Source organism: Anopheles gambiae, chromosome X, assembly GCF_943734735.2.
Source record: "Anopheles gambiae chromosome X, idAnoGambNW_F1_1, whole genome shotgun sequence".
Taxonomy (NCBI): Eukaryota; Metazoa; Arthropoda; class Insecta; order Diptera; family Culicidae; genus Anopheles; species Anopheles gambiae.
The window spans coordinates 10,987,839-11,012,493 of NC_064600.1; the positions used below are offsets into that span (position 1 = coordinate 10,987,839).

General features: G+C 45.3%; 1 protein-coding gene across 1 annotated transcript in view; it reads left to right on the forward strand.

The window, feature by feature from the left end:
- Positions 1–24,655, forward strand: part of LOC3289716 (alpha-2Db adrenergic receptor) — a 210,479-nt gene that overhangs the window by 24,005 nt on the left and 161,819 nt on the right. The window contains exon 2 of the mRNA XM_061645865.1: positions 2,906–5,360. Coding sequence (XP_061501849.1) covers positions 4,641–5,360 — 720 coding nt within the window. The 5' untranslated portion in view covers positions 2,906–4,640. The remainder of the gene's footprint in view (positions 1–2,905; positions 5,361–24,655) is intronic.

Sequence of the window (24,655 nt, forward strand, 5' to 3'; positions counted from 1 at the left end):
GAGGGGTACAGACGGCAGGAGGTGCTGGTAGAACCTTTTTGCCGCGTAAAATAGAACTGGTCGGCCGTCTGGTGTCTATAAAATATTAAAATTTATTACACTCACCGCTGCCCTAATGCCCGCGTGGCTTAAAGGCATTTGAGACACAGCAAGAGCGCACATGAAAAAGATTATCTTTTTTTCCGGTCTATGGTGCGGTTGCGTACTGCTCGGAAAACTATGTTAGCTGTACAGAATGGAAGATGCTGTTTGGCTTTAAAACTGATAAATAGATGTTCACATTTGGAACAAAATCATCAGAAAGGAGGAAAATATACGAAGAAAAACAAAACAATAATGCGTAGAGCATTAACGACATTACAGAGCACAAACAAGCTTCTGACTAACCGAATTATGAAACCGGACCGGAGATCTGTGTGTTGTATGTGTGTGTATTAAGCGCAAAAGAGGGCACACATTAACACAGCATTGGAAGGGCAACAAGGTTAGGCACAATGTGCAGTTTTCCATCGTCGCTTCAGTGCGGTGATGAATGTTTTGTTTGCTGTTGGTAACCCCCCCTCCCTCCCCCTCCCCCTCCCTCCTAATTCCCGGAGAGCGCGTAGAGAAATTACTGCGTACAGCGTGCTGCGCAACGGCTGCCGCACGCACAACCAGCAAATGCGCAAACACGGCAGTTGCGCACAATCGGCTGCACGAGAGCTGCAGTGCAAGTCATTCCCATCCTTCTCTCAATGCTTTCGGTGCAACGTCGATTGTTCGTGTGGTTGCAGCAAAGGGGAGGGAAAGTGCATTACGTTGTTTGTCGATTGTTTGCGCGACCACGTATGTGCATGGAGCATAGACTGTTATTGTTCGGCTAGACGACTAGAAGTGTGTGAGTTCTAAGAAACATTGCAAACAATTAAACAATCGATCCACGGAACTGTTCCACCCCTGGATTTTAACCTTGGTTTTGCACTTTGAGAAGTTTTTTTTCAGATCAAACTGTACAGCTTCATTAGACATGTGAGCCTAGTACAGCAACGCCTCTGGTACGATCAGCATTGACGGGGCGACCTGCACACGACCTACAGTGCGGCTGTCGATGCTATTTATTATTTGACCCACATAACCGTTAGGTTTTTCATACAATGTGAAGTGCCTCATAGATGCACGCCTAGCAGGCACTCTGGGATGAATCGAACAAGACATCGAACTTGAAAATTTTGACAGGTTTAAGACAATGGTTGTCTTGTTTGTCGAGATGTCTAACGGTCCACCTCCATTTAGCTCTGAACATTTGCTAGAGTCGGAAGTCTTGTTCGGAAGCTAGAGTCTAATGATGTGTCTTGTGTTGAGACACATTCATATGAATCGTTAGCGATGAGTGATTCGGACCTCGAATCGAATCTCCAAACGTTCCTAAGCCTTTAGATTCATGCATCTCCTAAGATTGATGTATCTCCAAAGATTCATGAATCTCCAACAAATCTTTTTGCATGAAAAAATGGAGAGATTTAATTATCCTTTAAACATTAATGAATCTCTAAAAATTCAGGAATCTCTGAAGATTCAATAATCTCTATAGGTGGCACTGAAAATTCATGAAATTTTAGATATTTTTGATTTCCAACATATCTGCCATGGGTTCATGCCTAGAATTGACCGTCACCCTGCAGCAAGGACTACCCAAGTGACATTTGTTGTAAATTTTTAACCATAATCTACTCGAATGTTGCTCGTGATACCAAAATATGTGATTATTTGTGTGTGATAAATCGTGTAGAAAGTGTCAACATTTCGTTTGTGCATGCGAATGACTTTTTTCTATTGGATGATGAAAAAATAGGTGTTCAATTCGTTTTAGATTTCCTTTTTTTATATTTGGCGTCATATTTGGCAAATTTCGTACTGGGTTATTTGGTGAAATGTTGGTGATGAAAAATTTGGTGTAAATAATAAGAATTGGAAACGTTATTTCCCAAAGGTTAGCGAAGAAAGTCGGTTTGGACCGGTCTGGTTGGTACAGTCTTCAACTTGTACGATGTAACAACATGCCTGTCATGGGTTCAAATCCCGAATCCTGCTATGATAACAATAAGTCACTAAAATCCAAACTCACTTCACTAGTGGGTACAGACAGGCCTTGACCGACAGCGTTTGTTGTGCCAAAGAGGAAGAAGAAGAGAAGAAAGCAACGAAAAAGCCACATTACCGTCGATTTTAAAGGGCTTGTTCTGAAAGTTCCTTAAACAGGGGTTCGAAGGTAAATAGATCGAAACCCCCATTTTAGAACTCGAAATTGTCAATTGAGTAACCATCCGGCAGCGTGGTACTTGCAAAATGTCTCAAAATCCTGAATAGGTTAGCATGACCACGTAGACTATTACGCCAAGAAGAAGAATAAAAAGAAGCTAAAGATATATGAATCTTTTGGGTATCATGAATCTATCGAGATTCATGATTCTTGAGATTCATGAATCTTTCGAGAGTTATATTTCATTTGTGATTCACGGATCTTAAGATTACGGAATTCATAAATCTATAGAATCTTTAATCTTCCGAGGCTCATGAATCGTTCGAAATTCATTAATCATTTGAGATTCATGAATATTTTGAAATTCATGTATCCTTCGAGATTCATATCTCTTTCCATATTCAAGATTATTTTCAACCAAGATTCAGATTCATTGAATCATTTCAAAGATTCATTCAGTCTCATAAGTCTGACTCAGATTCGCCCAACATTGGTTTTGAGCTCACGGTGTGTTTGCCTTCGGCGTGTCAGTAGCGCAGATGGCTATGTGCTCTACACCGTACCTCACCCATCTGCCCGTGCCCTGTTTAACTCCGGTTTAACTAACCCGCCACTAACGTGCACCCTTTCTTTCTTTTCCCTTCCATTCACCTCTCTACCACGCAGATTCCTGAGCAAGGCGCGCGGTACCAGCGACGGGGACCACCATTCCGGTACCGGCCACCGCCGGTAGCGTTGTGCAGCGACCGACCGCGTTCAGGCACGGGCGGTGCCGGTCGGTGTGGCCAGCCCGGGCCCGACCAGCCGACACGATAAGCACCGATAAGCAGCAGACGGCGGTGCGCAGACGCAGGCGACGCAAGAAAGCGCAAACACCGTAGGCCGAAGGGGGTTTCGGGGCACGCGATGGGCCACGCACGGTGGCGCTACCGTGCACCGTCATCGAGCCCCCGCCGGCCCCAGGAAAGGCGACAGGCTCGGCTGAGCGCAACAGTCCGGTTCGGCCCGCTGCCCGAGTAGCGGTGCTGACCCCTCCCCGTGTGCGTGTGTGTGTGTGTGTGTGTGCTGGTGGCGGAGATTGTGTTACCACGGTATCCGCCTGGGGAGCCTGGGTGACCGACCCCGGGATCCACCGTGCGGCTGAGTGGACAAAAGCTTCCACACTGCTCGAGCTCGAGCGATCGACGCCAAACGCGAAAGACAATGGAGGCGTAACCTAATCGGGCCAGCGAGTGAAATCGAAAGTGTTTTGCTTTGTGTGTATGAGTGTGTGCGTGTGTGCAGGTGTGTGTGTGTGTGTGCGCTCGATGTGCATTAGAAGTAAGGAACAGCATCGAACCGGGCCCTCGGTCATATCGCCAAATTGTATATGTGTGTGTGTATGTGTGTTAGGTGTGCGTGTGTGTTTGTTCGCGTTTTTAAATGTCGTTTGCTATAAGTAACTGTAACAGTAAGACACAGTAAGACACATACTACTGAACCACAGTACACCGCGGCTAGCCCATCACTAGGGCCAATAATCAAATCACACAAACACACACACAATAAATATATAAATATACGTATATACACACTCAAACGCAGCCACAAGCGTCACAGGCTACAAGCACACCAAAAGGCTCGTTAGCGCAGCGCCTCTCAGTCAGGCAGCGTGCGCCGAGCAGCAGTTTCGGATAAAAACGGGTAAAATTTTGTGTCTCCAGAGCGTCAAGCCGAGCGGGCCGTAGAGTTCGCTTACCTGCATCCACGTACCACTCCTTCCTAACCGCGACCTCAGCACGATCCTCGTGGACTGTTTCTCGCTCCGCAACCGACACCGGCACCGTCAAGCAATATAGCCAGCCAGGTGAAACAAAGTAACAAAATCCACACACACACACACAAGGCCACACACGACGGTCAAACGCACGCACTCACTCACCTGCCGTGAGTGTTCCAAGCGAAGTCGGTTTGTCGTCTAACGCGTTGCGGAGGTTCGTGTTCGTGTCATTCGTGGTGGTACGTGAATGTGTATGTGTGTGTGTGAGCGCGCGCGAGTAAAAAAGGTAGAGGAGAGTTCGCTCTAGCTAGGCAAGCGTTTGTGAATTTTTGTAAGTAATTGCTGCAACTGCTCGAATCGAGGAGCCCGAAACTACCGGAACCTCGCTAAACCCGTCATGCTAGAGATATTCGTGCAACAATTGCAGCAGCAGCAGCAGTGTGTGTATTTAGCGTACTCGATAGGAGTGACACAGTAGAGAAACCAAAGAGGCAAAGACAGCAGAAGGTGCGAACAAGCGAACGAATCGAATCCAACCATCGTTCAACCGAAGGGAGAGCGAAGAGCCGGCAACCCGACACACCGAGCGTTTTGGGAGGGGGGGGTGCGAATGTGCGGCGGGCGGAGGGCACCGTAGCGATTATGGATTTCGTCTCGTCGCCGCCGGGCAACATCACGCAGGAGGACTTCCTCGCGATCGTGGGAGCGAACGGCACTGTCGGCGGTGGCCCAACCATGTTTAACGATTCCCTGGCGGTGGCGGCGGCGGCTGCGGCAGCTGCCGCAGCAGCAGCCGGTGGTGTGGCCGGGCCCGGCGGTACCGCCGCCGGTGTCGGGCCGGGCGAGAACCTCACCATCCTGCACGGTGCGTACCCGAGCGGGTACACGCTGCCCCACATCATCATCGCCTCAATAATCGTGACAATACTTATGATCGTCATCGTCGTCGGCAACATGCTCGTCATCATTGCGATCGCGACCGAGAAGACGCTGAAAAACATCCAGAACTGGTTCATCGCGTCGCTCGCGGTCGCCGACTTCTTTCTCGGTCTCGTGATCATGCCGTTCTCGCTCGCGAACGAGCTGATGGGGTACTGGATCTTTGGCAACTGGTGGTGCGATGTCCACTCCGCGATGGACGTGCTGCTGTGCACCTCCTCCATCATGAACCTGTGCCTGATCTCGCTCGACCGGTACTGGAGCATCACCAAGGCGATCGAGTATCTCAAGTCGCGGACGCCGGCCCGGGCCGCGTTCATGATTGCCGCCGTCTGGATCATGTCCGCGCTCGTCTGCATACCGCCGCTGCTCGGGTGGAAGGCACAGCGGCCGGAAGGGCACGTGGAGCTGCCCCAGTGTCAGGTAGGTGGTTTGCAAATGGTTTTTTTTTTTTTGGAGATATTTGAGATACTTATGCTTCCTACAGATTTTGCATGAAAAAAAAGGGCGGGAAACATACATTCCCAGTACTATCCAGTGGGCCAGTTTGACGGTTACATCGCACACACTTTTTTATGCCCACTGAAATGGGTCCTCGTGTAAGAAGTTGCTTGTAATGGCATTAAGCTTATCCAAAATTTTGACAAAAACTGGTTTTACAAACGAACCACCAACATTCACAAAATCTGCGCAAAACAATTGTCCGTACCGTGAGCATCGTATCAAATGTGCATTGGGTAAAATGATCCTTTGTTAGTTGGGTCAAATGTCCAACGTGTTAATTGTGACACAAGAAGGCCTTAGGTTCTGCCTTATAAACCCCAAATCTTGTATCTCAAGTGCACTCAGTGCTCCAGTGTCCCAAAAAATTCCCGTTGAAATTCGAAAACTAATAGCTGATCTTAAAAATGAAGGCATCTGAGAAGTGTGTCTGAAATTTCCCGTTAACAAAATCCGTTTTTATCGAAGTCAAACTAAATAAACTTGGGTTATACTCTTTGATACCTTAGGTATCATCTTTTCTGTCCGATGTGTGTCCAACCAGGCAGTACACTTAGCCCGTTACTGTTCATACTGTATTTTTAAGATATACGCTTCATCCATTCCGATGATTCATTCCTGATGTATGCGGATGACTTAAACATATGTAACTCCATCTCCTCCTTATCGGGGTGTGATGTCTTCCAAGGCTTTTAAATCTTTTCTTACTATCGTACCGTATATATCTAATGATTTTTTGTTATGTCTTTCTTACTGTACCATTATATCCTTCAGCGACTCAACCTACCCTGTATTCTACGCATATGTCATCAAAGATTTACCACTGATACGATCGAGTTCCATCAAAGATGTTGGCATTATACTCGATGAATGGCTTTCGTTTTTTACTCATCTGGACGTAGTAATTAGTAAGACCTTCGGTGTTCTTGCCATTTTATGTCGAACTGCAACGAACTTTTTGGATCTTCATTGAGTAAAAGAACTTTATTGCAGCTTGGTTTGACCCATAATTGAGTACACTTCAATCGTATGTCCTTCTTAGCTCCTCATTTTCCAAAAATCTTTTACCCTTCCCGTGTTCGGTAAATGCTTTGAACTCGATTCTCACTTCCTCCTCTTACGAAGATCATTGTTTAATATAAGGTCTCGAATCACTAAAATCGCGGCGTGTGTTTGCAAAAGCATCTTTTATTGTCAACAGAACCACCTGCACTTCTTTGCTTAACCAACTTTTACGTTCTTTCACAGTCTCTTCAACTCAGACCTCCACCTTCAATAGAATGAAGACGTACAGCATTCGGAACCTTTGATCCAATTGTGCAATGCATTCGCTCTTTCATTACATTTTCTCGTTTGATTAATTTCGATTGTTCATATGCCGTGATCCGCTCCCGTCTTCTTTTACGTCTTTCCTAAGGATTCTTCTTCCTACTTTATCCTTTATCACCCTTTTTTCATAGTTTATTTTTAAATTTGACAGAGAATAAGTTATACTATTGTTATAGCTACGGTACACAATAACACTAAGATGAATTGAATTTAATTGAATCCAGTGAGTGTCTCCAAACTTTGTTCTGGACAAAAGGATGCTAAAGGAAATGTTAATAATTTTTATAAATAGAATGAATTATTGTTTGTTGAAATCAATGCTATTTGATACACATATTTCATTTTATTTCTTCGTGGAAAAATTTTAATTGATTGATAAGGTATGTTTTGTTATCTTAACAAAGTCCATAAATCCTGTGTCCATATCTTTGCTGTACGGACTTTTTTTTTTGAAACATTGTTTGTTTGCTTTGTTTATTTTCATGAATTCTTGGGAATGACTGTGGTTGGGAAAATGTTCTGAGGTTCGAATAGTAGAAAGTGGTTTGCATTATTTCTACCGTTAATAACAGTTCGTTTCAAGACACTTTTCCAACTTCCAAATGGTCACAGTTTTACAATGTACCATTTTAAGATTTTACAAACTTGCTGGGATGACTTTATATCTCCCAGTCGGCAAAGAAACCTGGTGCTGCTGCCATGTTTGAAATGACTTTTCGCTGGAGGCGCGTTTCTACTGGAACTTCTCATCGAGTGATAGTTTTTTTTTTTATTTGTTGGTTCACTAGCAAACCCAGACGTGGTTCCGGAAATTTTCACACTTAATGTGGTCTGCGCGTGGCGAACAAAAATTATTGCACCAGCCTGTAGCTTATCTTTAGCACCCATAAACCTTCGCCCCACGCACACACGTAACCATATTGCATCAAACACTAGTGAGAGAGAAAGAGAGAGAAAGACAGAGAGAGAGAGAGAGAGAGAGAGAGAGAGAGGAGAGAATAAGCCGAGGAATGATCGAGAATAGCTGCCACATCCGCCGTAGATTGTGTATATCTTTCACCGTTCGCTGTAGTTCGTTTGTGACTCGAGCTACCCGAGCAGGACGTTGCGGAGGACCGGCTCAGGGCGTATCACCGTAGGACGCGCCCGCTTGGCTAAAGCAAACAAGCAAACAGGCAACACGGAGCCAGCAACGGAGCGGAGCAAGGAGGAAAGCGCAAACTAACGCACACCTTCCGATGTTTTGCGAAACCACATCGACACCCTGGCCAGGTGATAGGTGCTCCCGTCCCGTGGAAGCTAATATCCGGCTCCCGCCGGGGCCGGGTTTGAATTGTTTCGAGAAATCATTCAACGGGAAAAAAAACCCGCGGGCAAATGCCGCCGCTGCCAAGGGTGGTGCGCATTACATTCCGTTGCGTAGGTAAATTTATCTGGCAGGCGGGGCGCGGCGCTGCTGCTTTTCTTTTTTTTTTTGGGGGGGGCAAATTCAATATCCCTAAACCGCCCGCACTGTGTTTGTCACACGAGTGGCTTCTGGGGCGGGCAGGGATGTTGTACTCAGCCGTACGGTAAGCACGGGGCCCTTTTGTTCCGCAGAAGAACCAGCGCAGAAAGAAGCACACGGCGGCATCTTACCTCTGGTTGAGTCTGTCACCGCTAGCACTATTCCCGTAGCGCTTTCCATTATTTCGGCACGGAACGGAAACGGTGTTGAAATGATGAGCTCACCAAAGGGAATGGTTTGCCCCGGCGCTCGCTATATTTGGTCGTTCCCCTGAAACAATAAAGTACACACAGTCAAACACGCACGCCACGTGTGCAGCGCCAACTCAACACAATGTCCTAATCTGCTGATATTAGTCATCCCCTTACCGCCCTCGGCCGCACCACCACGAGCACCACAAAGCGAGGCCAAAAAGTTCGGTTTTCGTTCCACTCGACGCCTCGAATAAATCCTGCTGATCCCGGCGGACGCACACGCACACGCATATCTTCCGGCTCGATGGTACACCTTCCGCCCTGGCAAACCGGCGGTGCCTTCCTTCGGCGCGGGCCGGCCCATATTGTTGTCATCCCAGGGCTAAGCCCCTGCTGATGCTCGGCTTGTGCAAATGTACGTCGCCTGTTGTTTGCCAACTTTGCCAATCGTGTAACCGTGTGTGAATGTGCGCGTGTGTGCGTTTTCCAGAAGAGGGCGCTCATACAGCAATACACTCTACTACTTCCGGTGTTTCCCAAGGACACCTCTAGAGCGTGTGTGTGTGTGTGTCTGTTTTTGTCACGTTTGTTCGAACGAGGAAAACAGCGCCTTCCATCCTTGCGGCAGATCAACAAACAGACCAAGGTGATACGTTGCAGGGGGGGGGGGGGAGGGAAATCTTTCTTTCTATCTCTCTGTGCCGCTGTCACCATCATCCCCATCATCGTAGCTCGTGATTCAACTGTCTGAGCTTAGCCAAAAACTGGCTGGGAAAGAAAGCCCTTTTGCCGAAGAAGGAAACATGGCAACGCAAAAGGCGCTAGGTAGAAGCAAGAACAACAAAAAAACGAGCATATAATAATATGTAGATATGTGATGGAAAGGATTGTGAAACCTGATCAGTTGGAAAATGAGAATCAAAGGGAGCGAGGGGCGGGACGGATAAGAAAACAGGGAAACGTTTCGCTGGAAGGGAGCCGATATTATTTGCTCACGTCAATTTAATTCAATTTCGACTGTCATATCCAATGTTGGTGTGCAGCAACATTGGGCACTGCTGACAAGGATGACACAAGTGGCTTCCACCCCCCCCCCCCTCCTCTGCCTCCCTTCATCCACCATCGCTATTCAAGCTGGAAAACTGCACAAAGACAGGGGAGGAGCGTTGAAGGAATCAGTGCTGCTTGCGTCGTGCCGATCGAGAAATCCGCTTTTCATACGTTTTTGTTATAAAAAAGAATAAAAATAGACAGCGAATCTCTACGATGACTCTTTTTGCTGGACATAATGGAGCTGGGCTGGACTTGCAATTTCGCTCTTGCCACTTTTTCGCAGTGAACGACCAGGCGCCCGCTTGCAGCTTTATAATGTTATGCTATTGCTTCATGTGCGGCATGCACTAGACTGCGGGCACGGTTGGGCTGACAACAAAATTAAGCAAAGTGTGCAGTGGGTACAGTTCGATGGAATGAAATGTTTTTAATTTACAGTTTAATTATCAAAAACAGGCATTGAAATTAAAATTTCTTTTTCCCGTGTCATTTTTATTTGTATATTTATATTTTATAATTAATTATAACAAACTGCATAGAAAAATCAATCTAATCTTCATGACTTCCTTGAATGAATGGTCAAATCTGGTTGCTTCAAATGATTACAACTATTACAAATTACATTTGAAGATAAAAATAATTATTTTCTATCTTTTCTGGAAGCATGTGCTATGCAGAGTAACAACTCTAAATATTCTTTCGTTAAAGTAAAATTATTTGTGTTATATGTCATTTTTTAATTTTGAATTGTAGTGAGAATGAAGAAATAATGACTTTTTTACTCTTAATTTATTTATTAAAGGATTAAATTTCATTAACTCCTAGCGTACGAAGGAGGCGCCTGGTACCTTTGAAAAATGAAATGGCATTTGCGCGTTAGAAACAAATCACTGGTTACCGATCAACACCAGCACGTTGAGGTGATGCAAACTTTAAACAAGGATGTTTTTTTTGTCTCCTTTCCTTGCATATGTCCGCCGTGCATTGAAGTATGCATGATCACAAAGGGGGGAAAGATAGGAGCATAAAAAAGTAAAGAATAAGTGAAAACTCAAATCCATTTGCTGAAATGGAAGCGATGAGCTTAGGATAGTGCTTTGCGAGACCAAAAACAAAAAAAGAGGAAAGTCTAGAAGCCATGCAGTGATGCCGCACTCAATCGCCAGCCGCGTGGAAAATCGTACTTTTAGTGTGTGTGCGTTCTTTTTTTATTGCACCTCACTCTCTTTCCCTTGGTCTTACTTACTCGTACACACACTTTGAAGAGCTTTCAATTCAGGATACAAACTGAACGGAATGGGTGGAAAACGGAAGCCGGCTACATAAAATAAAGGCACACTTTGCACCGACAGGTTGTGAAAAAAAAAAAAAAAAAAAAAAAAACAAAAATCATTCCTTTTCTGGTTTTAGTTGCTGTTGCTTTCACACCCAAAGCTCGGGCACCTACCACTCGCGCCATTTTGCCTTGCGATTGGTGTGAATGATAAAGTGTGGCCCGCGTGTTGTCAGCATTGCCAGCGCACGCGGCTGCGGAATGAAGAGCATCAAGGTGAGAGAGAGAGAGATGGATAAGATGGGATGAGTATGAAGAGGAAGGATGGGAAAGAAAGCTACAAAGAACGCACTCGCACAAAACGCACACGCACAAAGCTACAGCCGTACACACACACACACACACACACACAAACACAAGCGTGTGAAGAAAGGAAGAATTTGCATTTTCCTTGTTTTGATTTTATTAATGCTGTAAAAAGATGAATATTTATGCGATGCAAGCGCAGGCATGCGAAAATAGGACGAACAGGAGGTTGGGGAAGAGGAAGGGGAGGGGGGTAGATGGTCCTAAAGAAAAGAAGCGAACGAAGAGTTCTTGCTGGCATTGACTCGTAAAGATGAGGGTAAGACAGGCGCCACGGCACTACAACACGGCAAAAAAAGGAAAGGATTGCACCGAAGACAGCACGACACGGTGCACGAAACAAAAGAAAGCAAGGGGTAAGGCAAGGGGCAGCGAGGGGCAGGCGGCAAATAACTTAAATTGACATACTAACTTTCTGCCGGCTCGGCTGGGGCGGGCGGCAGCGATAAGAAGCTTGCGATAAATGGTTCGAAGGCGAGAGAAAATAGACCCAAGCCATGGGGCCACAGGCCACCGAACGTGCACCGAGGCAAGGGCGGGAGAAAACTATTGTTTTGAGCGATAGAAAACGATCGGCTTCGGTAGACACGACGAGGCTGTGCGTATGCGGGTAAGTGTGTGTGTGTGTTTTTTTTTGCCCTCTTTTTTCCCAACACACGCTGTTGCGAAATGTAGGCTGAACGCCAGTGCAGACACACAGCCCATTTACAATGTTTCGGTTGCCGGTTTGCCGGGGGATTTTTCAATTTTCTATTCCTGCAAGAGTACACCCGGTACCGTATTGTGTGCTTGTTCTAGCACTGGGTATAGTCTTTTCTTCTCTTTTTTCTTCAAATAACTAGATTCTTGGAATTCCACATTTGAGGGTGCATCTCAGGGGACCCGCCGATGATAGCTAAAAACCCAATTACTTTTTTACCGTTTCACCACAGCATCTGCTGTATCTCAAAGCAATACGACCGAAGCCGTTCCTACTGATTTAAAAAAAAATCTGCTGTATCTCTTCAAGCTTCTATTCTTCGTACTCTGATGTCCGAACCACGATAGAATCTCTATCATGTCGTTGATACTCAGTATTTTGAACCAGCGTATCTTTGTTCCGGCAAAGACTCTTTTCTGAGAACTTTGAGCTTTTCGCTCTAACGCTATTCAAGCTGGCTCTACTTTAGATAGATCCAGCTCATGCACTTCACCTGTCGGCTTAAATCAACTGACTAACTCTTTTATTGCACTTTAGTTTATTTACACTGCATGACGGTAAGAGGATAACTGATTTGCGACTTTTCCGAAACGAACCTCAACTCAATTACTCTCAAGTGTTGAGAATTTAACTCACCCGTTCTGCGTCCCGACTCGCTCTTTGAAGCATCTGCTCACTCACATTGGCGACTCAATCTCTCTTGTTGGCTTGATCACGATGGAGCACTTCGTCGTGACATGACCCAACGTCAATAATCTTTCTCCAGGATGCTCGGTCCCTGGCTGCAGATCCATGTGAACAGCAGATCTGCAAAATATCGTTGTGCTCCCGTGCACCTCATGCCGAAACTGGGGATCGCTGTCGAATACCTTCTTGGTGCGGCAAGAGTCCCGCATCCTAGTTTCTGGATCTCAGCAGTCGGTGAAACCCCTAATATGCACGACTTCCCTGCACTATGCATCGCCGGATTTCTCTACTGATATCTTTATCCAAAGTAACAACCGTCCCAAGATAGCAGAATTCATCTAGTCCGTCCAGGTACAAGGTCAAGAAGATCGTGCTACGGATGTTGTTGTATAGTTCCGCGCTTCGAACTTCCCAGGAATGTGGTACCGCTGCATGATGTTCCATAGCTCATTCCGGTCTATGGTGACTGTTTGTAGGCCACCTTGATGTCGATGAACAGGTGGTGCAGGATGGTGGATGAGGATGGTGGAGGATCAGTCGTAGAGTAAAAATTTTAATATAACTGCTTAATAACTACCGACGAAATAGCAAGAGGCGCCAGTCTGCAGAACAGGATCTGGGACATGATCTTATAGGCGGCATATACTGGGTCGTCTGACTCTTCAAAACGGCACTTCTTGGCAAGGAAGGGTTTGCTGTTTCCTCGGTCGTCTACACTTCTCCCCGTTCCGGCGGGTTTCATGCCGTGCTCTCTACGTGGTAAGCGACCAATCTTAGGTTCAACTGCCGTGCTCGTTTTAGCATACGCCCGTGGTCTGCGAGGAACATTGCGACGATGTTGTTGTCGACTGGAAGCGCTTCCCCGAGCGCTGATGCGTTCTCTTTTAACCTTACTTACTTACTTATCCGGCGCTACAACCGCTTTGCGGTCTTGGCCTGCCTCAGGAGTGTCCGAAACCACTCACGGTCTCGCGCCTTCGTCTGCCAGTCCGTTATCCCGGCCTTAATGGCGGACGCCTCCACGCCATCTTGCCACCTCAATTTGGGCCTACCACGCCTCCTCTGTCCTTGTGGACAGGTCTCTTTTAATCACATTGGCTTTTAACCACGGAGAGTTTCTGGCGCCATGACCAGGAAATTGTCCGAGTCGACGATTGCGTCACTATATGTTTTAACGTTGATAATACCTGAGAAGTGCCTTCCATCCATCAAAACGTGGTCGATTTGTTACTTTGAGCTTCTTGTTACATCATCAGGTGATCCAGGTGTACATCCAGGTGTAGCTGAACCGCATCCTGCATGCTGAAAGAAGGCGCTACAGATGTGCATTTGCTTGGAGGAGGCAAAATGTATGAGCCAGAGACGTTTACCGCTTGTCAGCTGGTGGGCGCTAACGCTTTCAATTGTTGCTTTATATGTCTCCTACCGTTATATGTCTGATCTGAACATTAAGATCATCCGATGATGATCTTTACATCGTGTTTCTGGGCGGACTGTGCACGTTAATGATCATCTCGTCAGTTTTGTTGATTGGCCACCATTCAATCACGCCTTGTTGTGCTACATCAATCTACTCAATAAAAAAAAAATCCCAAACAGATTCGTAATCGGTTTCCGTATGAAGCTGGTTAGGATCATCTTGATCATCTTGATATATTTATTTATTTATTTATTTATTTGTATATTCTGGTCCGACGCGTTCGTTGTAACAAGAGATTTGTATAAAATACAATAATATCTAAAATGCTAAACTAATGCTAGTAGACGCTCATGCAATCAAAAATTGAAGGACCTCATTGATACTACTAGATGACCATTTAAAATCAAAATTAGAGTAGTATATTGAAACTGCGTGCCATGGCAAATATTGGTTCATTTGATGCGTAAAAATTATTAAGACGCTCCACTTGCACGCAACTGTTACGTCTTGAAGTAGGTCTTGGTACGTGAATATATATTTTACGAAGTAGTCTTGGCGCATCATTAAGGTCACTTGACACTCTCTTCTCTATCTAAGAAGAGTGTATAAAAAAGATATTCTTCAACCTGTGTGTAAAATAAGTCAAATGCAAAATTAATCTTGAATAACACTTTCGCTCAACACTTGTTTCACTATGTTTTTGAGGTACAAAAAAAAAACGATGTCCCTTTACCACGCAGGTAGCATAGTTGCATGGGCTCGCCTGGACTGTTTTCCATCCAACACCTGCAATGTTTGTGCACACACTGGCGAAGCATAGTTTCTTCTCTTGTGCGCGGGTTCTGGCTGTGCCCGCACTTACTCGCAAACGGAGCGAGCTGTTCATGCGAGGCGCCATTGTGTGGCCGTCGCACAACCCCGTCTATCGTGTCGGCATGAGAAACACCGTGCAGCAGCGTCAGCCGGACGGGTCCAAATTGGCACCTACCCGAGCCCCAGACAGCGACAGGGACAGCGGGACACGGCGGAGGCTAAAGTACACCATGCCTACCCATTAGGGCTGGTGAATGGTGCGCTGTGCGCGTGTCTCGAGCGCTACATTATCTCGGCTCGACGCTGGCACACACACACACACACGCGGACCTGGCCACCTTTTAGACGCACGGACACTTAATATCATCCTGCAATAATGTCACATTCCGTATTGTCATCCGTTCCCAAGTAGCAGCCCACTCGAGGCCTGTCCGCCTTTGAAGCGGCCGACGGCAAGCGTTAATACCGTTGCCCCTTTGCCCGAGACCTCCATCCTACCGCTCCGCACATCCCCCCGCTGGGCTCTTCAATTTAGTGTGTGGCGTTAATAAGTAACGCCAAGCGCGCGCGCGCTCGCTCGCTCGCCCGCCGACGAACAATCAAACGGCCGACACCTGGTGCAATACCTTCCCGTGGAAGTTGCAGCAAGCGAAACAAGCAACGGGCAGCAAAGAAGAACAAAACAACAACAACAACAGCAACAAAAAACTGAAGGAACGTGCCAGCTTTGTGGGGTTTTGGCTGGAGGGTGCTTGACGTCACCTGCGGTGCACTTAAAGCCCGTGCCCGCCCGGTTCGCACGGTACGGGGTGCTGCAGAGTTTGCGTGGAGCAAATGGTTTTGGAGCAGGTTTAAAGAGTTGCCGAACCGTCGGGTTGGGATCTGACGCTCACAGCGTTTACGTTTCGCTAGCCACTGCGCTGGAGTTGGAGTAAGGAAGCGTTTCTGCCTTCAAACATACCGCACACGTCGAACCGGCCGCATCAATCGACCACGTCAATTTCCAGTTTTGTTCTTCAACCCTCCGTATACGTATTCAGCACCGTAGGCACAGAGCAAAAAAGAGCGTGTTTGTGTGTGTATGAAAGAGAGAGAGAGATAGTGTGAGAGATAGAGAGAGAGAGCGAGAGAGAGAGAGAGAGAGAGAGAGCAAGGGTGGGAGGTGGTTATCCCGTCAGGATCTTTCCAGCCGGTTCACTCTTAACCTTTCCCGGCACGCTCAAGGATCGAGTGTAAAATCAATAAATTCTCAATTCCATACTTTCGTGTGCCGTTACCGTCCGTCCAGACCCTGCCTGGTACGGTTTGCGTCCTCCGGTGGAATGCTAGGCGCAGGTTATGCTGCTACTACTACTGCTACTGCCACCACCACCACCACCGTCCGTGGTCTGCGGTGAACCGGCGTATACCTTCACCCATTTGCGCTGCTACGTTTGCAAGGCTGGCGAGCGCCTTATCCATTCCACCTGCCAAAGAGAAAACATCAAACATCGCTGCCGTGGGGTCGGAAGCGGATGGAAGAACAGGCAGGCAGCAACAACAGCTTAAAAAAAAGAGCCCAAACCGAACTTCTTGCTGGACGGAAGACGAAACGGGCAAGCTAAAGAAGGAAGGAAAACAAAACCCGTGGACAGAGGGCGGATTTTTTTTTTACGATCGATTCGTGGCGAGTAAATTCCATCATCATCCAGCAATGCGGGACGAATACGTAATGCTGGCTCGGAAGTTCGGTGCTAAGCGTTGAATTTTGGAACGCAGAAAAGGGAGAGAGAGGGAGAGAGAGAGAGAGAGAAAGACGGTGGAGGAAGGCTTTGAGTGTTGAGAGATCCTGCTTAGACCTGCGTCAGATCAAGCACGTCGTCCGGAAGTCTCGTGCTTGGGGCTGGGATAATATCGCTCTTTGCTGGTGCGCCCGTTCGGTTGGGGACCGTACGCATCGCGATGGTGTTCGCGCGCCGAACGAAACCATTTCACGGGCGAATGTGTGACGGCGAGAGTCTTCTCGCTAACCTCCGAACGGCTCCCGGTAGGCAAGCAAACACGCCGAAACACCTTCGCCAGCCTGGCCAGTACATGGGTGAGGCTGATAAAACTGGCACCCCTACCATCTAACATCACTCAGCAGACCGGTACAGCAACAATGGCGAAAAACTTTTAACGGCTTGAAATTCGGCGGCTGGTGCGTGTGATCGTTCCACCTTGCCAGCCACACGAACACACACTTGCATCACGGTGGGACAGCTTAGAACAGATGAAGGGCAATTGTGTGGCTCAAGCGTTAGAGAGGAAAAAAGGGTCAAAAATGCTGATTTTGTTTTATGACGATTCGTGTTTGACGTCTTGTTATGTCTCCTGTTTGACATTTCCAACTGAACGGAAGGACACTCATCGCAAGTATTTACAACCAGTAACGAATATTTATCATTTGTGACAGTAACAAGCGTGGGAATAACAAAATGAGGTCCATTTTCCTCCGCATAACGAGTTTAATCCGTTCAACTGCCTTTCTCGTTATGCGTGAGACTCTTTTCTATGTATAATTTCTATGACAAGGGAAATAGTAAGTTCCAGAACTATACATGTGCTGTTTTAAATCTATAACAGCAGCTTAAAAAATTAAAAACGGCCTTTATAATTCTAGAAAAAGTTCAACATTCAGCCGTTAGACATTTCTGCTAGACTTTTTTATTCCAATATAAGATAGCTTCATCACAATCGAACATTTGTGTGTGGTGAAGAATTGAAGAATTTTGTAGATTCATGGGCATCATCCACAGCACCCTTGTAGCCATACGAAGCTCCTCCAAGTGGCAGCAGTGGGCAGATCATCTTCTTCTTCTTCTTTTGGCTCAACAACCGTTGTTGGTCAAGGCCTGCCTGTACCCACTTGTGGGCTAGGCTTTCAGTGACTTATTGATCCCCCCATAGCAGGATAGTCAGTCCTACGTATGGCAGGTCGGTATATTTGGGGCATGAACCCATGACGGGCATGTTGTTAATGTAGTAAGTTCGGAAGTTAGTTACGGTCGCCATGTAATGTGATGAGCAGACATACGGTACATACTGTACATCGATCAACGTCGCGGTAGGTCAGTTTTTACTGACATGAGCCGAGGAGGAATAATACTTTGTTCGAAGCGGACTTTTCAACACTTGATCGTCCAGGCGATCATAGAAACCTTTAGGAGGTTTCTCTTACTGGAAACGTTGGAGTTTAGAAGCCTTACCTTGGGTAGGGGGACATAACTAAACTGTTGAAATAAGTTGGAAGGCGAAGTATTAGGAAGCGTAACGTCCTATCTTGGCAGTCCGAACGAATCTGACTTGCCACGGTCGGAATTGGTTTTATTTATACTCAATAAGTTTCGTACATTTGGTTTTGGAATGTGTTTTTGTCCTAATTAAAGGTTATTGATATGAGGTGCAATTTATACATTATATTGGAATGAGGTGTCTGTCATTATGTGCCTATGCTGCGTTTTTAGTGTTTTTACGAAGGTTCTGGAAAGTATAAACTGTTCTAGCTAAAGAACGGGTGCGTTCGTTGATCTTTGCCTACACTGCGCTTTGAGCAATAAGTTGCTATGCGTTCTCTGTTTGTCCACTTTGCTGCAGAAACGCTTGAATTGCTTATGTTGCGCGTTTCGGTTGTTTTCGATAAATGTGTCTCAATCGCTTGTTCTATGGACGGTATGGTCTGGGTATGTTGCTATGGTGTGGATTGATTTGCTGATGTAATATAATGAATGTGTTGCAATAGTGTGATTTGGCTTTCCGAAGTGTGTTACAATGAGTCTATAGTTGATAGTGTAGTTTAAAATAAGTTTTGTTTAGCAGATATGCTACATTAAGTCGTACGAGTTGACGACTGTACCATGAGACCGGCCAGATCATACCTTCATAGTTATCATAGTTGGCAGAGACACAAACGATATTGCAAGTTATACGAGATTCAACTCGTTCAGAGGCATTTGTAGTATAAGTAGTAGTAGTAGTAGCAGGTTTAATTTATTTGTTTGTACATGTATTTACACTATCCTTATTTGACTATCTAGTTTTTCCAATTGGCTTTGCCAGTTTGTATCTTGCAATCCAACTAAATTTAAAAAATACTAAAATCATCCTAATTTCTTTTTGATTCACATATTACCTGGCGGGAGTTATTATCGCATTTTACTCTATATTGAGACATGTTTTTTTTTTATGAAGCTAGTTAATGGTTCGGTTTTAGTGTAGGTCTGTGGAGAGGAAGTTCTAGGCCAAGGTGGAACGTTAACAATAATTTTTAGAACTTTTTTTTTAAATTCAAGAAGGCTTTTTAAATTTGTCTTGCTAATTTTATTCCATACTGTCCATGTGTAGATTAGCAATGGTCTAGGTACACTACGCTTATTGCTTGTGTTTTATACAGTCTGTTCTCGATATACGCGGTTTATGCATTACCGAGAAATCCGCGTTACTCGAATATCTGCGTAAGTCGAATTTCACGTTCTGCAGCAAACATACATTTGATTTCGAATTATTTTTAATTATCGGGTATCTCCAAATCCACTTATGTTGCGAACCGCCAAACTCGGGAATAGACAGTACGTAACTTGGATTTCATGTACAAGACTGTGTATACTATTTTAATTGTTTTTTTTTTTTAGCTTTCGTTATTACATTTTCGATATGATACTTGAATGTTAAACGTTTGTCTAGGAGTTGTCCTAATTGTTGTACTTTATTGCTGTTTGGATTTTCTCCATGACTAACGTACCGAGTGAAAAATATGACCTCTGTTGAGCGATTTGATAAATATTTTTGGATGTTGGGCAGTACTTGAGAGTGGCACTTGTTAAGCATTTAGATTTGTTTGTGATTCGAAAAAACTTGTACCGTGGGGTACTCGTTATAAAAAAAAATTAAAATAACAAAAATGCATCAAAAGAAAAAACGTTGACAGTTTTGTAATGCTTATAGTATACAGGTATTCCCCGATAAACGCCACACTCGATATACGCAATTTCGCTTTACGCTACTTTTTACATTTGATAGTTCGTCGAGCAAAATATACTGATTTGACACATCAAATGTAAAATGCAAAATAAACAACCGTTTGATTGAACTTTAAAAACCATTTCAAAAAGGTGCAAAATTGTAATCTTCAGTTGAAATCAGATCAGTTAACTAATTTAGTGACTAAAAACCTACCATTTCAAGCCAAATTATACGAAAAATAGCTTTAATTTTACTTAAAACCTCGAAATTCGACAGACGCTAATATTCGAGATACGCGATGGTCTCCGGTCCGCATCAATAGCGTATATCTGGGAATACCTGTAGTGTAGCTCACATTAACGTTTGTTTTGAAATGCAAGACCATTACATGGTTTTCTAGGAGTTCTTATAGTTGTAGGACACTTTCTTGACTCTTTCCTATGTGAAGTGAACTTCATGTGATGGAAATTGGACTCCATTGGCATCCTTTTTGGACAGACTTCTTGGAAATTCTTGTTGGATTTGTCCAACAAGTGTGCTATAGAGTTCAATTCCAATTACATTAAGTTTATTTCCCGTAAGAAGGATTAATCAAGTGAATAAAGTGTCCCACAGCTATGAGAACTCCATGGAAAATCCTGTAAAAGAGCAATTTGACAGCAAAGACTTGGTTAGCGAAAATAATACTCAACGAAACTTTTCGCTCGTTTGAAGTAGGTTTGTTTGACAATTTTTTCCGTTTGACTCAGGTAATTGTCCGGGATATGTATTGTTTTGAACTTTTATTTAAAAAAAATCAATTATTTCGCGGCTCACATGGTGGAAAACACTGATTAAAATGATTCCATCTTCTGTAAAACGTCCATGGCACGTCCCAGTGGCACGACTCGCTAACCTCCAAATCTATGACGCCGTGACAGACACACACATACATACATATACAGTGGACGTAGCAGCAAATAATCCGTGAAACTACCGGAACAGTTCGCCGACGATAGCGCACGTCGCTAGTTTTCATCCCGCGGAGCCGTGCTGGAGGCATCCCTCCCCGTCCACGTAACACCTGGTGGTGGTGCATAATTTTCTAATAAAAATTTATTACCCCTTTACACGGGTTTTGCAGCATTCGCATTCCAGCGCGAGCCATTCCAACGCATTCGGAGGTGGTAGAGAATGGTGAAGGCACTGTTCCGTTTTTGCCCTAGCCGCTCTGTCTATCTCTCTGCCCTTTTCTGCTTTGCCTTAGCTTCTCTCTGCCAACCGCCTCATTGTGCCTCCGCTAAACCGCTTACTCCGGCTACGGCTACGATTAGCGGGAGAAATCTCCTGATCGCCTCCTCTCACAGTGCGCGAGTAATGACTTGCAGCTTGCTGCATTCTAATCCCCACCGAGAGAGGCAAAATTGCGGTATTCAACAGGGGGGGGGGGGTGTTCAAATACGTGGCGGCTTTCTGCCGAACGGGTCGAAAGAAAGAAAAGAACGGAAGCGTACATGGAGTGCCAGCGGGAAACACGGTGCCCCATGCATGATCGAGTGGTTTTAAATGCTCAGGTGATTAAATTCAATTTTCACAGCGCCTTTAAACGGCACGGCGGTAATTAGGATTTGCGCGGTTGGCGTGTGGGAAGGGAGGGAGGGGGGGGGGGGAGGTGTGCATGGCAGCGGGGTGGAAATCAATGGGGCAACGGTGGCGCGGTAGGTTGTGGGGCGGGCGGCAGGTGTCGAGCACAATCCGTTCTCATTTGCTAGAGTGGTGCAAAACTTTTCCCAACCCGTGACTGGCGTCTATCTGTGATGCAGTGTGTGTGTGTGTGTATGTGTGTGTGTGTGTGTGTGTGTGTGTGTGTGTGTGTGTGTGTGTGTGTGTGTGTATGGTGTATGTGTAGGTGCAAAACGAAGGCAACGGAACGAAGGGAAGCAGCTTCCTTCACCAGTTGGTTTTACATCTCCGCCACAACTGGAATCTGTGCTAGGTCGTGTTTGAAGTGGGTTGGAATCACTGTACACACACATACACACCACACTCACACTCATACACGCATAGTACAGTGTAAAAACGCGAATAGTTACGGCACTTTCTCTTGCACTGTTCGGAATGTGGGTCCAAATTTTACTTGACAGCAATTATCGCCGATGCTGGCCATACCAACCTCGAACGGTGCTAGTGCCGTCCCGAGAAAAAGGAAGAGAGATAGACTAAAAGAAAGAGAGAGAGAGAGAGTGAGAGAGAGAGAGAAAGTGAGAGATTGCTGATTGTCTCATTATTGGCAAAAAAAAGAGGAGCACTCGAAAACAGGAGCTGCCCATTCTGGCGGGCGTCAGTCAGCGGCTCATGGGAACGCGCGTGGGACGGGAAAACAATTTTTGGATCGATTTAAGCACTCGCGGAAAGCAATCAAACGCAAGCGGGGGGGGAGGGGGGCAGCGGTAGCGGCTGAACCAAAAACAAAGGGAAAGGATGTAATGGAAGTGCAGCACACAACGCCATCACTTAGATGGTCTCCCACCCTGCTGGTTTCGCATTTGCAAAAGGGTAGCGAACTACGAACGGGGTGAGCGGGAGGAGTTAAGCGAATGCGGAAACTCGTCGACCATACAGGCCGCTGTTCTACCTGAGGCTTCCTCTATACACCGCCATCCATAACTGTATGGGCAGTCGTTTTTCGGTCGATTTGCGGACCATCCGGGAGCGATAGATTAAAACAGTAAAAACTTGATTCATGCGAAATGTAAAGGTATGAAACAAATTTTCAGATTATGATTGCATTCCTTAACTATGTCTGTAACAATTGGTAACAATTGCGTTCTATTAAAACATTGGTGATAAGGTGTGTGAGTCGCTTTTGACTGATCGCATCAGTTTTGTTGGTAAACTAAATTGGTAAGGCTCTCATGGCAATTTTAAGCTAATCTCTGTAATAACATTCTAGTAAAGGTTGATCAGCGCTACTTTCCAGCAGTTGCCTGGATGCTTTTTATCTTGTTTACATCCATACAATGGCAACCACATCAATTATGAAAACCCAAAATGCTGACTTTGTTGTTAGTGTTTTAAAATTTAAGGAGAAGAACTCTTCAAATTACAGTCAGAATTCAATAGTTCAATACTTTACCGTGGTTTTGCCGAGATTTTTCCATATACTTGGGCCTACTTTTTAGCAGAAACCTAGCTAAGAAATGTCATCTACGACGTGCAAGGAAGGCTTTCCAAAAAAGTGATCCAAGGAACTGTTCAGGACTGCATTATAAAACACAAAAATAGGTGTCCTACTTTAGAGGATGGAGATAAGGGGAATGTTGCGACAACATCTCTACAAAAAAAGATACTGCAACAAATAACCTTCTTTTAGAACTAATGGGTCATGCCAGCCTATACAGGCTATCGAGACTTATTCAGTACCTCGCAGTAGGATAGTCAATTCTTGCTTAAGCCGACGGTCCATGAGAGGCTTGAACTCAGGACGGGCATGTTATTAAGTCGTCTGAATTGACGATAGTACCACGGTACTCCTCAATGCAACAAAAAAGCAAATATGAAAACCTCTGGAATCGATAATTCCATGACTGAGACAGATTCAAGTACTTCTGTTGGTCCAAAAATCAAAATGGAGCAGTATCAGGTCCTGCATTTGGGGCAGGATCTGTTTTAGGACCGATATGGAATCTTAGTAAGTGCAAGGACAAGTATAGATTTGGGATCAGCTCTAGCACTCAGACGGATCAGTACAAAACGGTTCCTCTGGCAGTGGAATCTACTCCAGTAGCGAGAATAGCGCCATCTGACTACCAGACCATACCTCAATCTTCACCGAAGAAGCAATAGCCCTGGTCATTGCTCCCGATGACGGTCTAGACAGAGGCAAACTTAACGTGATCTAAACCGACAGTGCAAGTGTTCTTCAAGCACTGGAATCTGGAACCACCCGCGACCCGAACTTCCAACAACTCTGCAATATACCAAATTCACCCCAAGTCACATTCTGTGCGATTCCTGGTCATACAGGTATCCAGGGAAACGAAATAGCACACCGACTAGCCAACGCAGGACGTAATAACTCGGCCTGCTACCAAAGCACTCTTTCACTCCCTGGCTTCATCCGCCTTAGCAAAACAAATCATCGCCAATAGCTGAAATGGTTATTGGGTTAGCAGCGGCCGCTCTTTCCTGAGAACCATTAAAACCACAACACCATCATGGAAAGATCATCCATCACACCAAAACCAGAGAATCCTATCACGACTGCGGATAGGACACACCCGGCTCGCCCACACCTTTTTATTACAAAAATCAAGCCCACCAATTTACAGTTGCTGTGGCGTCGACATCACCGTCCGTCACATCTTAACCGAATGCCATGGATATTCTGCGGAACGCATTACCTGCAAATTGGACCACAGCATCGACAGCATCCTCTCACCAGACAGCGATTGCCACAAATGGCTTGCAAAGCAGATTGTTATACTTTAAGTATAGAATTAATCAACCGATTAAAAGAGGCGAATGAGTCCAATTGGCTCAAAGTCTCTATAAAAAAAGAAAAAAAAAGTTCTAGCACCGGTAGATACATGTTACATGATCTGTATAGGGTCAGGAACGTCTTAACGTGCATTTCAGGATCGGTATGATGTCAAAATCAATCAAAGGACCGGTGATGGGTTAGGATCAATTCCACGTGGTCGTTTAATGCTAATTCGAACACCTGTGTGGGATTGAAGTGAGTTCCAGTATCAGTATGAGATCTGCAAAATTGAAGAATTGAAATGCGCTCGGGATCAGTCCCAGGATTGGTATGGGTTCTGAATCAGTCTCTATTAATGTGTACCTCAAAAGTCACCAAGAATTGACGTTGTCTTTTTTAAAAATCATATACTAGTCCTTCTGTACTATAAATT